This window comes from Glycine soja, chromosome 4 (genome assembly GCF_004193775.1).
Source record: "Glycine soja cultivar W05 chromosome 4, ASM419377v2, whole genome shotgun sequence".
NCBI classification, from domain to species: domain Eukaryota; kingdom Viridiplantae; phylum Streptophyta; class Magnoliopsida; order Fabales; family Fabaceae; genus Glycine; species Glycine soja.
Genome location: NC_041005.1, coordinates 50,126,253 through 50,141,589, shown reverse-complemented (window position 1 = coordinate 50,141,589; position 15,337 = coordinate 50,126,253). Strand labels below are relative to the sequence as shown.

The following is a 15,337-nucleotide window of genomic DNA, read 5'->3' as shown; positions in this document are numbered from 1 at the left end:
TAATCACGATTAAAATGTATATACTAATGGGCGTTTGTTTTAAGATATCATGCTATATTTCTTTTTTTTTTTTTTTTGTTTACAGAAAAACACATTACTTTATTCAAAATGATAGATTGATTGTCTCCAATCAAAATTACCTATAGTTTCTAGATATCATGTTATATTTCTAGAAATCATATTTTAAGGAATATTGCTAAGAAAGTCATTTTTTGGTATGTAAAAATATGTTTGGTTACATTTTAATTTTTCTAGTTATATCTTTTTAATTAAAGTTCAAAATAATTTAAATAAAAAATAAGTAAAGATAGAAGTTATTGGTATGCTAGGAGATGTTTGTTTTACCAAATCTTTCTGCACTCTTGAAAATAAGATAGTAAGAATATTTATTTTCATATTTTTTAGAAGGTTAATAAAAATATTTTAAAGTATCTTTTATTCCCATAAAAAAGGTATATTCCCATGTTTATACTATTTTATTCTCATGCTAAAGTCAGAAAGTTACGTTCGGATGAAAAAGTGGAAATTTATTTTCTAACCCCACCAACTTCCATTTTTTTATCTTAAACTTTAAGAGTATTCTTAGAAATATTAAAAGTTAATCAAACATATTTTTAGATAGAAATAACATTCCTAGTTACAATATTTCCAAAAAAGTGATGTCTAAAAATGCAACATCCTAACTTGAAACAAACACCCCCTTCAAAATAACTTTATCAATAACAATACCTAGAAATAATTTTTCAAAGCTTATAAGTTATAACAAACATGAGAATGTTACATTCTCATATTTACATTATCGAAAAATAAATTTTTTAATCCATAAAACAAACACTCTAAAAATCTCTTTAAACGATAAAAGACTTTAAATATATTACCTACCGATGGAAATAAGTCCAGCCTCATGAGTCATGACAAGAACTTATAACCCAACCTGCATAAAGCCTAAATTAGGCCAGTTATTTTAGAAAGAAACTAGACCTAAACTTTCATAAAAATCTATTAAGTTAAAAATTTTCAAACTTTAGATCATTCAAAAAGTATTATGCCTAACATGTGAACTTGTTTAAGTAAAATATAAGTAATAACTTTTAAATATTAAGCATGTTAACCTTACATAAAAAGTCAAACATAAAAATTTATTGAAAAACAAATTATTATCTAGAAACTTTATTATAAAATAGATTTTTAAATAAATTATCGTGAAAGTCAAATTATATTTTAAAAATAAACTTATATCATATAAACATAGTAGACTCAATCTTATAAAATCAATCTACTCATTTCCACATTTTTGTCTTATGTTTGAAGTTATAATTGTTTTACAAAGTTTTTCGTCATTCAGTTATTAACCTATTAGACCATGTAACCATAGGTCATACCAACATAAATTTTTTAATATCAAATACATCTATAAATAAGTTAACAAGTTAAGCTAAACTATCAAATATGTCAAATCAGATTTAAAAAACCTATTATAGGCAAACAGTGGAAAGAGACATTTGGTGTCTTTTTACCTATTTTAACTAAAAATAGAAAATAAAATAAAAACTATAAGTTAAAAAGTAGCGGTAGTTATTAGGATAGAAGTAGTAAAAAATTAAAAACCGACAAAAGATAAAATGATTTAGTGAAATATATACATCAAATAAAAGTATTTTCTTTATTGTTAATATAGATAAATGAAGTTTGGACCCTCATTTTTTTTAAAACAAATCAAACTTATTCAAATAAAGTCTTGTTCAATCTAGTTATTTTCACCCCTAAAATATACTTAGCAACCAAAGTGTACCTATAAGCTTAAGATAAAAGCAAGTCAGTTACGTTAAATTAATTCATTTGGGGGAGCTTATTTATAGTGTAAAAAATTATACAAGGTAACTTACGAAATAACTTATAGTATGTTTTAAAACAATTTTTAGTTTATCTTAATAAGTTCTTCATAACAAATTCTAAAAACAACTTACTGTTTACATGAAAATAATTTAACCTAATTTTCTCTTTTCAGTATAGAAAGAACTTATACATAAATAAGTAGCCATTGAATAAGGCCTTAAGCATAATTGGTAGTTCTTTCCCTTAATACTTTTATGTTGAATTTCCTACAAAGGTTATTCAATGACAGCCTTATATAAAGGACAACCATTATCATCATGCATGGGTAATATTCATTTTCTATTAATATTTTAAAAAAAAACTAAAAAAGTAAGTATGGAATATTATGTAGTTTAAAAGTTAAATAAATTCATTCAAACGATAAAAAAGATTTTTAATTTGTTGTTTGTTTATTATAATTTAAAAATAAAAGATCATGTAAATAGTATCGGAGTAAAAAAGAAATTTAAACTTCTATGTTATTACTTTAATATATTTTTAATAAATAATAAATATTTTTTTTGCAAATAAAAAACTTTCTAATTTATTAATAATTATTTCATTATAATTTATAATAAAAATATAACATGAAAAAAGAAAAAAATTATAAGTTAATGATTATAAGTAAAAAAAAATCAAGGAAAGAACAGAGAAAATAATACAAATAGAGAATTAAGAGAACAAAAAATCAATTTTTGTACTTTCCAAATTGCGAGCTATAAGCAAAAATCACACTAATACATAGTGAAGTGTTGATAATGTGTTGATAGAGCGTACACAACACGATTTGCATAGTACTCAAGTTAATTTCTTTTTACATTTATATTTCACAATAATTTACAGAGATTACTCTATCTTCTTTTTATGTCATGCTAAAAACCTCACTTAATTTTATTTTTTGTGAAAACTTTTCTAAAACAATTATATTAAATCACTCATAAATTAAGACCTGTGTCCATAACTTGTTTATAACTAAAACAATTAGACAACAATAAAACACGTATCATTTCTCCAATCTCATTCATATTTTGTAAAGATTTTCATATTAAGTAAAAAATCATTTAGTTACTTACATATGACTTTAAAAATTATTATAAAAATCAACAAATTAACATCTATAACAAATTATGACTCCATTTACATTTTCGTTGTATTTAAATTAAATTTTTATTTAACCTTCTGTAATTTTCAAATACCATTTTCACTTCCAACTTAATGAACTACACCTTAAATCAACCACCAAACAAGTACAACCAGTACAATATAAATATAACAACACGCCCTAACACTTTTAGACACTATTATTAGTCGAAATTTATTAGCAACTACCAAATTGTAGTTTCCAATGAATTTCAATCAATAATAATACCCACCCAAAAGAGAGTCAGAAAATGTATTGCAAAAATTTGACAACCTTCTCATCATGATTTGGTAAAATCCATGTTAAGACTCACTAATTAAAACATGAAACGAAGCCCACCATAATGAGAATAAAGATCATATCATAGTTAAACTCAAGCTTCAGCAATCATAAACATGCATTGAAAAGAGTATTTCAAAAAATGTATTACAAGCAAACTTGGTTTACAATAATCAGTGAAAAAAACAGATTGGAGAAAAGTTGGTTTTAAATAAGTCGTGGGTTGTAAATGCAAAAACGTGGAACAGAACCAGATAACTCAAACAGTAGTACCACTGTCAATTTTTTTGGAAAAGCATTTTTTGAAATTAAGATCCATTGCACTTATGCAGAAGGGAATGCAACTAAGATGAGAAACTTACTGCCACGGCATGCACGAACAGAAATGCTAAAATAGAAGTAACGAAATGCGAGGAAACTCATGCATGGGGGAAACTCATGCATGGGGGATCAGAAATGCGCTATTCTAGGGAATATGAATGCCATTTCCTTTTATTCTAGCTCAAAATGAAAGCAACAAAAAAGAGGGAGGAAATTAAAACCTGATGGATAAAAAGCAATGAAAGATATAGAAATTGTCTCAATGTGTACTTTCAGGAGAATGATGTATCCGGCTTAAAATTAGTGACTCAGACTCATTTGAACCAGGCATCAAAGCATCACAAGCTTTGGGAGACCCATCCTCAACAATTAAGGGATTAGGATTAACCTTTGTGTCACCAAAACCCAGCTTTTCATCTGCACAACGGGCAAAACCAGTAGTTTTGGCTTCGCTATCTATGTTATCTCCCTCTCCGTGCAAAGTAGGGGCCAACTGAGCTTCATTTTTAGCTGCCAAAGTGTAATCCTCCTTTGCATCCCCTGAATTCACCTTATCAGAAGTGATTTTGGGCTCTTTCTCTTGCAAACCTGCTACAGCTGCTTCTTGGTTCGCACAACCAGAAGATGGTCTAGACAGGCCAGTCTTGTTATGATCTTCCTCCATTTGGCCGTAGGTTTGATTGATCTCTTCCAATTGCTCCTTTGCAGGAGATGTAGTTTCCACTTTGCCTGATTCTAATGTAGGCATTGGCACATCTTTTATCCCATTGGATGCTGAGACAAAAACATGCCCATTCTCCAAACTAGGAATAGGAAATGACTCATCCACTTGCATCTGGTTGGATACCGCAATATCATCTACCTCCCCCTTGTTAAGTAGGTTCATGCTATGCTTCTTGTAAAGGTCTATGGCTCTCTGCAAATTGGAGAAAATTTCACTCATCAAGACTCCAGAATTTAGTATATTTAAGCATTCATAGAACTTAACAAAATGGACAAGTGTAGGAAAATAAAATTCTTGATAATGCAAATTCTCATTACAAATAAATTATTACCACAGTTGAAGGTTAGAGAAGAATATTGTTAAAATTCTAAAGACGGACAGTATTCACCTACAGATAATTTCTGTAACCATTAATGCAGCTGATCAAGTAGTTTTACCTGGAAGATAGAATTATCAATTTCTGGAAAAGGTGAATGCCTTGAAAAGGTGGCAGCATATTTCTGTCGTGTTCTTGAACCATTCTGTCAAATCACAAAACAGGAAAAACTAATAATGTCAGGGATGATTTGTTGCATTAAACTAATCGAGAGTAATAAATAAGGTTTCAATTACACCACCAGTTCACTTAAACTAAAATCAATTCTCTAGAGCTTCAATATAAGGATATCAGCTAGAAGTTGCTCTGAATCACTTGTAAGTTATGGAAGGCATCAAAAAAAGAAAAAGCCTAAACGAAAGTCAATTATAGTTTAAGCACTGTATGTTTTGGAAGCAAAAAAGTTTTCTAGGATACCTTTAATAATAGTTCTGTATTGGCAACTGCATCACCTGTAGCATTCTTGTCAATATTCAGAGCACACATGCACTGGTCATACAATTCTGGCAGTACTAAGTCCACCGAAATGTCAAGTTTGGAAAGGTAGAAACGGCTGAAGAGGGAAGTATTGTCAATTGGCATCGAAGTGTCAGGCACCTTTTTAAGAACAGTTGAGGATGAAGAGTTCAATGGTACTTCTGCTGGAGAACTGAGACCGGACAACTTTCTTTCAGGAGATTTCTCAACAAGTTCATCCCGGTTATGTTCATCCTGAGACATCTGACTTGTCTGATCAGTCAAACCATTATCAACCAGGGCAGCATCTGGTTCATCTTTGCAGGCAGGGGAAGGCAATTCCTTCTTTGAATCACAATTCTGCTCTTTCCAAGTCTCTGAACCAGATTCCCATCCATGACTATTAGTGGAATGCCTGTTCCTATCCCAATCAGAACCACCATACATGTGAGGATCATCTCTGAAGACACCATTATTGTTATCCCATCCATGCAAATGAGCAGTTCCTGTACCATCCATCAAATTTTGCCACCCAAGTGGGCGCAAATGACCTGGAAATCTGTCAGCATCAGCAATATGATAAGGAATGCCAGCGTGGTTAACTTCCATAGGAGGCCTAACACCAAAGAGAGATTGAGATGTAAACTGCGGCACCATTGTTTGAAAACCTCCATGAGCTGGCCCAGGGGGGAAGGGAACAAATCCATTTGGTACTGGTGAATTCCAGTTTGGAACTGCCCTCCAGGAATTGCCACCATGTCCTCTTCCAAATCCAGGTTCACTACTTCTTCTGTATCGTGAATTAGAGTTATCTCTAACATCATCCTCTAAAGAACCCATATAAGGTCTATCTAAGGTAGCCCTGAAACCAGGTGGGGGTGGAATCAATGATGCATTGCTCTGATTAGTCCTACCATATAAAGATGAATCTGCTTGAGAGGGCTCATCCAAGAGTGGTTTCTCTAGAGTAGACTCCCAGCCAAGTCTATCATCAGAAGTAGAGAAATCTCTTACATCAGTACTGTTCCTCCTTCCACTTTCATCAATTTCAAGATTCCGCTTAACACTACTTCTATTCACATACCTGCGCTCAATGCTTGTTGATGAAGGAGATCTTTCCATCAGGCCCCCAGGAGAAGCCTTGGCACTGGAAGATCTTTCAGTTGACAAGTCTCCAGCAGGACATTCATCTATTTTAATGGGTTTTTCCATTAATTTGTATTTAGGACCTCTATCTGATGTCCCAGAGTAACCCTCTCTTGAGCCTTTGGTTCTCTGTTCTACTGATGGGTCTCTGTACTTTGAATCTTCCGCTTTAGCATTTCTGAAACATGGGGAAAATGGAACCGGTTACTATTAATCATGATATAATATTCCCATACTTACAAGCTTATGCAAGCAAAAGTTAGACCTAACCATAAAATTTAAACCAAGCATGCAAAACTTTTTAAGTTTTAATTATAATAAATCAACAAACTGTTTAATTCCCTATTGGCAAAGGGGAAGTTTCTTCATTAAGCTTAAAAAACTCTCATTTTTATACAGAAGTGTAAAACCAAGTTATTAATGATATAAAATACCTTAAAGGTATTCTTTATACAGACAATGTCAGTAATCATAAATGAGTAGAATATGTTAATCATTGGAACTTCCTAAAAGCAAATTACACATGAAAATTGTTTTATCAGCAAACATAGTCTACTATTACATCAAAGCAGCAATGCCCTGAAAAACTAATGAAACCAAAAATGAATAAAACTGCTTCTCTGATACCCACCTGAAAATTACAAAGTGGGGAAGGGAATACCACATAAAAGTCAAGTACAAAATGAACTCACAATGGTTCAACCAAACTTTAAACAAAATTAAATAGTACCTATAGTCATCTTTGCCAATATGTGTATTTGAGGCAGGAGATGATCTGTGTTTATTGCTAGTTCCAGATGAATCTGCATGAGCTTGTCGAGGTTGAGATCTTCCTCTATCAACATCAGATTCAGCTCTGCTGGTGCTCAAACTCCTCTTCTCTGCATCAGGATAGTAGCTCTTAACAGCTCTAGATTTAGAGTCACTATAATCATCACGATCATCCAAAGTTCTTTTCTTTGTTCCACTCTCTTTGCCTCTACCACTTCTATCATCCACATGTGACCCATCACGATCACGGCGACGGTCACGATCCCTGTCTCGGTCACGATCATGATCTCGATCCCAGTCCCAATCTCGATCTCTGTCATAATCATGATCCCTGTCAATATCATAATCACGATCACGTTCACCGTGGCGTTCTCGATCCCGAACAGATTCCAAATCACGATCCCCGTCGCGATCACGGTTATGGTCCCTGTCACTCTCTGGAAGCCTGGTTCTCTTTTGGCGTGATTCTAGACTATTCTTTTCTTCCCTAGCATGTTTATCATCAGACCTAATGGTAGTATGATCTTTAGCAGGGCGCTCATCATGTTGCTTGTCATGTCGATGTTTGTTATCCCTGTCTATTTCTTCCCTATATTTGTCTCTATGTTTCTCCTCTTTTCGCCTATCATCCTTCTTTTTTCCATCCTTGGCAATGTCATCCCTAGAAGACAAATGCCTATCATAACCATCTCCAGCATTATCTTGATGCTTGTCACCATCACTATAGTCGTCCCTCTTCTTCCTTGTTCGCCTCTCAAGCTGATTATCAGGTTCAGGGCCTTGCAACTCATCAATTTTCTTTGAATCTGCAAAAAAGCATAGCCACATAGATCCACATAGATCAAAATCAACAAATGTCTTCTGAACAAACCTGAGTAAATTATATGAATGTATACAACAGTCCAGAACAAATTATGTGCTTCATATGGAATGTGTTACAAGAAAGAATATTAAAAAATAAGGACCAAACATTACACATCACAAACATCATTCAAGGAAGTGCTGAGCTTGGGACATTGCAAGTGATGTTATATATCAACAACACAAACAATTATTTAATTTTTCAAATAATTCACAACCAGAACCCCAGAGGCATGGGTAGAAATATAGCATTAATTTAACATCCCATAGTCAAACATAAACTATCCTAAAGTTTAATTAGACATTTAATCACAACCACTGGTTGAACAATATTGCTAGATCTATCCCAACATGATATTCAGTTTAGTTGGTATAAAACAAGGAGAAAAAATGTTTAGTTAAACTATTCAAATTAGAATAGCATATTTACTGACCGCGTATTCAAATGCTGCAGGGAGATTGCAGGACAGAATAATTTCACTAAACATTTCATGAAACTATCAAAACCTAATACGAAAGTAAGAAAAATGAAAGATTGCTACAAAAAAACAGCCGAATCCCGATTTAAAAGTACATGATATGATGCATCCTATGTTTCTTTCCCAAAGGATCAAAAATGATACTGAAAACATCCACAGTATTTCACAATCAAAATATTGTAAAGAGAATCTATCAAAGCATTATATCCAGAGAAAATATTGGTGTCATGTATGTATTCTTGAAGTATTTTTTTTCTTGATGTACAACGCCTACTTCCTAAGAAGATTTTTTTCCCTCCAAAATAAGTTACTAGTCTAATTTATGCCACATTGATAGAAGGTAAACGTGATTGGAAGAAATCAGAGAGGACAGGAGCACTCTTGATCAGAAACACTGAGAAAGAATACAGAAAAAGTAAACGACTTCATTTGTGAAACAAATCTCTGCAGTTTCACTGCATGTCTGACAGGAAAATTGCCTACTAGATACCAGAATATAGAGCCAAATAGAAACCATAACAATCTTGTCCCATTTACAGATCTAAGGATAACACATTGTTCTTGAATTTGAGCATTCGGCTTCAACTCAATACACCAAAAAACACATAAATGCCCACTGCCAAAAGATAGTAAAAACATATGTTTAGATTCAAACATGCATGTACACAAGGGATATTTAAACACAAACAAGAATTATTACCCATGCTCAATTCACAACAAATTTTCAACATATAGGAAAAATAGCCACTCCATAGTTGCCACTTGCCAGGTTGCCGGCAAAATTACCTTTTCTATCAATAAAGAAAACGTGTAGTTCTCACAAGAAATGAGATTAAAGAACCTTGTGTAGCATCCTCTTTGTCATTGTTGCCACTAATTTTCTTACAAAATAATTTCAACACAAAAAAAATAAATTTATATGCAATCATATTAATTTATTCAATGACTAGTACTCAGGCCTAAGTCATGTAATGCCAACTACTCAAGCAACGAAAATTTGATATTTGGAAATAACCACATTTGATCTACAATATAGAAAACTTCACTTTGATTACCTTGGAATTTACCCAAAACCAATAAATATATCCCCCATTACCACCTTTAAATTTCCCACTCAATGATTCTTAATTGCTTTTAATTGTCAGCCCATATAGAGTAGAAAATAACCCATGCCATTTATGCAAGATTTGCATATATGAGTGACAAGTCCAAGCAGAGAGTTATGAGATTCTGTCCTTTTATTAACTAACAGAGAGGTGTGTGTTATGAGAGAAATAGGTACAAAGAGCATTTATAATTTATATAAATTTTGAGGAAGCAACACGTATCATAATCCTTCATAGTAAAATGACTCTCACATAAAAATACTCCCTCCTGTTATTGAGAAAAAGGTTTGTTATATAATTTGAATTAGTCATCCAGGATAAGGTATTATTTTGATATGTAACTTGGATTATAGTGACATTATTTAATCTAATTATAGTTATAATTAATGATCAACTCGGAACAGCATTCATTTCTTCTACATCCAACCAATGAATTGAAACTTAACATGAAGTGTTAATTTATCACTTCATTTAACATGTAGAATGCAGGGAACTGCCTAGAATATTCAACTGTTACAGTTTGTTCTCAAAGGAGAAGGAAAAATGTAACAGCATTTTTAATCTGCCCAACCTAGAAAAATACTTGTATTTGACGTTTAAATTAGCAGTCATCAGCCGCTAGTCAAATTGGTCACACAATTCCAGAACTGCTTAAAAACTATCTCCAGAGAGAGGCAACTCAGAGACATAACAAGAAATCATCAAATGGCTTGTCCCAATTGTCGCTAAACTAAAAGGAAGTGCCTCCACAATTAAAAGGCTTGTCCTTTTTGTTTTGATCCAAATAAAACACAAAAAACTGAAAGCCAAGAATCAAACCCATTACCATGCCAATCCTTCTTAACACACAAACACACGCAAAACGTGCTTAAGTTCAGTTCAAAACAAGTCATGACATTATAAATGCAACAACATCAATCAATTAGGTCAAGTTACCTTACCATTAATTTCAAAGACCTGCTTGGATACACGCTGCTCTTGCTCATCAACCGATTCCTCACTCCTACCACCTTCTTTAAATTTCCTCTCTTTCTCCTTCTCCGCCGCACCCTCCCTGATTCGCCCCGATGCCGAATCCCTATGCTTCCCATCCCCTTTCCCGCTACTCCTCTTCACCTCCTCGCCCTCACCGTACACTCCCACGCTCCCGTCCCTCCTCCTGCTCTTCGAATCCCCCACCGTCTTCGACTTCTTCGATCCCTCTTCGCCGCCATTCCACCGGTCTCCCCCGCCTCCGCCGTCCTTGCGCCGCTTCGACGACGACGCGTACTCGTCGGAATACTCCCCGTTCCCGTGCGCGTCCTTCGAATCCGGCCTCCGCTTCTCCGCGGAACTCGAATCCTTCTTCGCGCCGCCGCCGCCGCTCTCCTCCTTGCTCCTCCGATCCTTGGCGCCGGAATCTCGCTCGGAGTCGGAGTGCTCCCTCGCGTCACGCGAACTGTGCTTGCTCGATTTGTGCTTCGAACTGCGCGGCATCGCGGAAGCGAGACGCGGAACAACAAAACCCTACCCAGCGAATTCGAATCGGGAGAAGTCTGGTGAATCGGAAACGGAAACCCTAATTTGGAAGGAAACGAGTAACAGAGAACAAAACGCCGGAGCCCTAATAGAGTGAGTGAGACAGAGAGAGACTCCACACACTGGATCGCGGAGATCGAATGTGAGCGAAATTACGGGAAGGTCCAAGAAGTATACACTCTGGTCGGTTAGGGTTAAATGTGGAACAGCGCGTAAATGTTCTTAAGTTGAACAGTAGACGAAAAGCGAAGGACTCTCTCTCTCTCTCTCTCTTTCTCTTGGGGTGCGTGTATGTGAACTTGTGAAGGGTGTATTTTTTGCTTTATCGGCGTTAATGAATAATGAGAAATGGAGGGGAGTGGGGATAATGGGAAACTGTGTGCTTTAACGGAAATGCCCTCGTTTGTTTGGCCTTATGTCGGTGGTGTCCCTGTGCGGCGCGAGTTTCGTGTTTGGTTCACGGTGCTGTTAATTAGGTTACGAAGCTCTCCAATAGGAAATAGACACGGCGTTTCGTGGTGGTGCTCGCGTGGGGTCTTTAGTTTAAATCTCCTTCCTTCCATACATTGCTTTTCAAAACCAACACTGTTTATTTCCATATCCTAAAAAAGATGTTTATTTTGTGGAAGTTTTATCTTTAATTAATAATGACATGGAAATATATGATTTTTCACACTCTCACTTTATACATTGTACACGTGATAAACTATAGTTAAATTTTGTGCTTATCTAATTGAATAATAATATTTATCAAACCTGATAAAGATTAACTTATTAATTGTCCTCCCAAAGCTCGTCATGTATGCTTTATTGTTGAAATCCTCCCAAAGCTCATCATGTATCCAAACACATTACTCACAGTTTTCCTACAATACTGACGTACTTTCAATTTTTACAGGCAGAGACAAATGCTTTTTTTTTTAGCAGGTAGGGAGACAAATGCTTATTATAAAGGATAAATTTTTAATTTACTTCTTATATTTTGCCGTTGTTGACAGTTTTATCTTTGTATTATCAAAATAATTAATTTAATCTATAAATATGAAAATACGTTAATAATTTAGTTTGATTTGGATTAAATTGTCACTAGACTTTTTTTAAAGATTGTTTTTAAATTTACAAAAATAATGAGTATTTTGAGAAAAAGATTGTTCTTCTTGATTCCATACTAATACATTCTTATGCAATGGTAAAATAATCTCTAACCAATATAATTTAATGATAAAATAATTTAAGATAATTAAGTGAATTTAAAAACACGCATTCAATGAAAAGAAACTTTATTTCTTTGATTTCATTTTAAATTCAAATCTAAATAATACAAAATTCTAGACAGCAAAACTTTGACAAATTTAGGAATTATGATTATTAACTTAAAATCAACAAATTGCTTAACCAATTAATTTCAAATTTCAAATCCTTCAAAGTTCAAACCAATTTATGCACTTGAAAATAATTAAGATTAAAAAAAAAAACAACAAAGAAACCAATGGTGAGAAAGAGGCTCAACTCGTCGTTGCTAAGTATGCTTGTTCCCACCCTTTGCATTGTCACTAGCCAATGGCGGACCATTTTACATGCATTTTTTTGTATACATTTCTTCCTTTTTCAATTCTTAAACCCTCCAACCCAAAGAAAGCCTCAACTTTAATTACATTGTAGCTTCTTAGGATCAGCCCACCTTTGTCATAGAGTAAGATCATCACAAGAAGGTCCCTTGTGAATTCAACTTTTTCATTTTCAGGCACTGACTCAAACCCTCATCTTTGGCTCCTTCATAGCTATAGAGCAAGATCATTGCAAGAAGGACCTCTTTCAATTACACTGTAGCCTCTTACGATCAGGCCACCTCTACCACAAAGTAAGACCATCATAAGAAGGTCCTTCGTGAATTCAACCTTTTCATCTTCGGGCTCTGACTGAACCCCTCATCTTTGACTCCTTCATAGCTATAGAACAAGATCATTACAAGAAGGACCTTTGCGAACTCAACCTTCATATACTTCGAAATTTGAAATTAATTGGTTAAAGAGATTTGTTGGTTTTTAATTAATAATCCTAATTCTTAGGTTTGGGGTTTTGTGGTTTAAGATTTTGAATTGATTCATATTTGGATTTAGAATGGAATTGAAGAAGTAAGACTTCTTCCCATTTAATGTGCATTTTAAAATTCACGTAATTGTCATGGACCATTTTGCCATCAAGTTATATTTGTTAGGGGTCATTTTGTCGTAGCATAAGAACGTATTAGCCCTAAATTAGGAAGAATAACCTTCTTCTCATAATACTCATTATCTTTGTAAAATTAAAAATCAACCATTAAAAAGGGTTTGCTGACAATTTAGTCCAAAACATTGTTGGTTGACCTGGAACATTCCTTACATTCATGGATTTGTTATGTCACCATCAACATGTCACATATGCATTCAACATTAACAAAAATAGAGATGACTTTACAATCAAACTAAATTGTCAGTACATTTGTATATATGTAGACTAAATTGATATTTTTCATATTTAAGGACGAAATTGTCAACATCATTTGTATATTTGTGGATTAAATTAATCATTTCTATAGTATATGAATGAAATTTTCAGCATCTGCAAAATGCAAGGACTGGAGTAAGCATATATCCTATTATAAATGCTTTGGAAATTCATTTACTTTTTATATTATAATTAAATTTAAATGTTCATTTTTCAAAGAGTTATGCCCTTTTTATTAAATTATGGGATTTCCTTGCATTAAATATCTATCTTAATTTTTTATTTTTCAAATGCTTTTACTTAAATATAATTTCAATTTTAGTTTTTTATAAGTATATCAAATGGAATATATCTTGGAGAATCATAAATTTCATAACCTATGTTCTGATACCACATGTAAGTCTTAAGGGTTTCCTAAATTAACAATTATAAAAAATCAATAGGATCTTAAAATATATGATATTCACAAATAATAGATAAACAATACGTATTTTTCTCCATAATTAAGTTTCTCTCTGATGTACTTTGATTCATTGAAAGAGGAGAGAAACAAAATTTTGTTTCCTTTATTATTTTTTATGTCTCTCTACGACGTTTGTGATGATTAGGGGTTAGAGAAAATATTTTTTTGTCCCAAATAAGACATTGTTTCACTTTAGTGGGTATTAAACCTTTTTATAACCATTACTTCTATCAAGTAACAGTTATCTCTAAAAACTTTTCATATTTACTTCAATTTCAATTTAATCCTTAATTATTATTTATTTATTTATTGATCCCTACATAAATCACATGTCTCTCACATAAGACATTAATTCTAACATCATATACTAGATTTAATTTTTTCAATTAAATTATACCATGCATCTCTTCCCTTTCAATAAGAATATATAGGAGTGTCTTTTTGGATTTTGTTGTAGGCTATACATGAGTTATACATGCCTACAAGGTATCTCTAATAATATAGATTCTCAACAATCAAAAATCCCATCTACCCTTTCTTTCAGTTCAGTTCAAGTGCACTGAACCACTTATCATAACAGTTCAATTTTATAAAACTGAATTTAAGAAATAATAATTAGTTTTTTTACAAAAAACAATTCAATTTATTTATAGTTTAGTTCAATGCAGTTTTCATATCGTTCAATTAAAAATAGTTTTTTGAATACTCCTAATTCATAATTATAACCACAAAGAGACCAATTTTTTACTTAATAATTTGTAATTCATAATCTTTTTGTGATTGTTGTGTTATTTTATAATAATTTATATATACATATATAGACTTTATTGAATCTATATTTTTTTCTACCTTCATTATTAGGTTGTTATACCTTTTGTGAGAAATTTTGTTAGGGACAAAATCTACCTCCAACTTGTACTCAGTCCTACACACCTCCACCTTGATCGCGTCCTTTAGCTTCATTTTTTTGATGTTGGAAAAAATTCAAGTTTTATAATTAAAAATAAAGTCAAATTAAAATATATAAACAAGGAATAATTCCTTACTGAAACTAACTTTTGGATAAGCTTAAATTCAATTCTAAGATTCTAAAACTTGATATATAATTACGTCCATATGCTCCGACATGAAAGTCAACTCGTTCTCCTCTTTGAATAACTCCATATACTTTGACATGAAAAGTTATGCCCGGGCCCGACAATCACATGCGCTAGGTCTTGGTCTACAAGGACTATGACCACATGAATATGTATAACTTGCAACCACCTCCTGGTGTGTTTAAGTTTGTGATAGGTTGTTGAATTGGGATTTAGAATTAGGAATTCCTTCGAAGA

At 33.0% G+C, this 15,337-nt stretch overlaps 1 protein-coding gene across 2 annotated transcripts; it reads right to left on the bottom strand.

Moving 5' to 3' along the window:
- Positions 1–3,762: 3,762 nt before the first annotated feature.
- LOC114410305 lies at positions 3,763–11,456 on the bottom strand. Of its 2 annotated transcripts, XM_028374200.1 has the most exons (6): positions 10,477–11,456; positions 7,049–7,895; positions 6,257–6,496; positions 5,134–6,157; positions 4,778–4,861; positions 3,763–4,532 (listed from the first exon to the last, which is right to left on the bottom strand). In XM_028374200.1, exons 1-6 carry the CDS (start codon positions 11,009–11,011, stop codon positions 3,876–3,878), a joined length of 3,387 nt encoding a protein of 1,128 aa, XP_028230001.1. In that variant the 5' UTR covers positions 11,012–11,456; the 3' UTR covers positions 3,763–3,875. The 2 variants fall into 2 exon arrangements, with proteins under 2 accessions (XP_028230001.1, XP_028230000.1); XM_028374199.1 differs by having other exon boundaries at positions 5,134–6,496; positions 10,477–11,455.
- Positions 11,457–15,337: the final 3,881 nt, after the last annotated feature.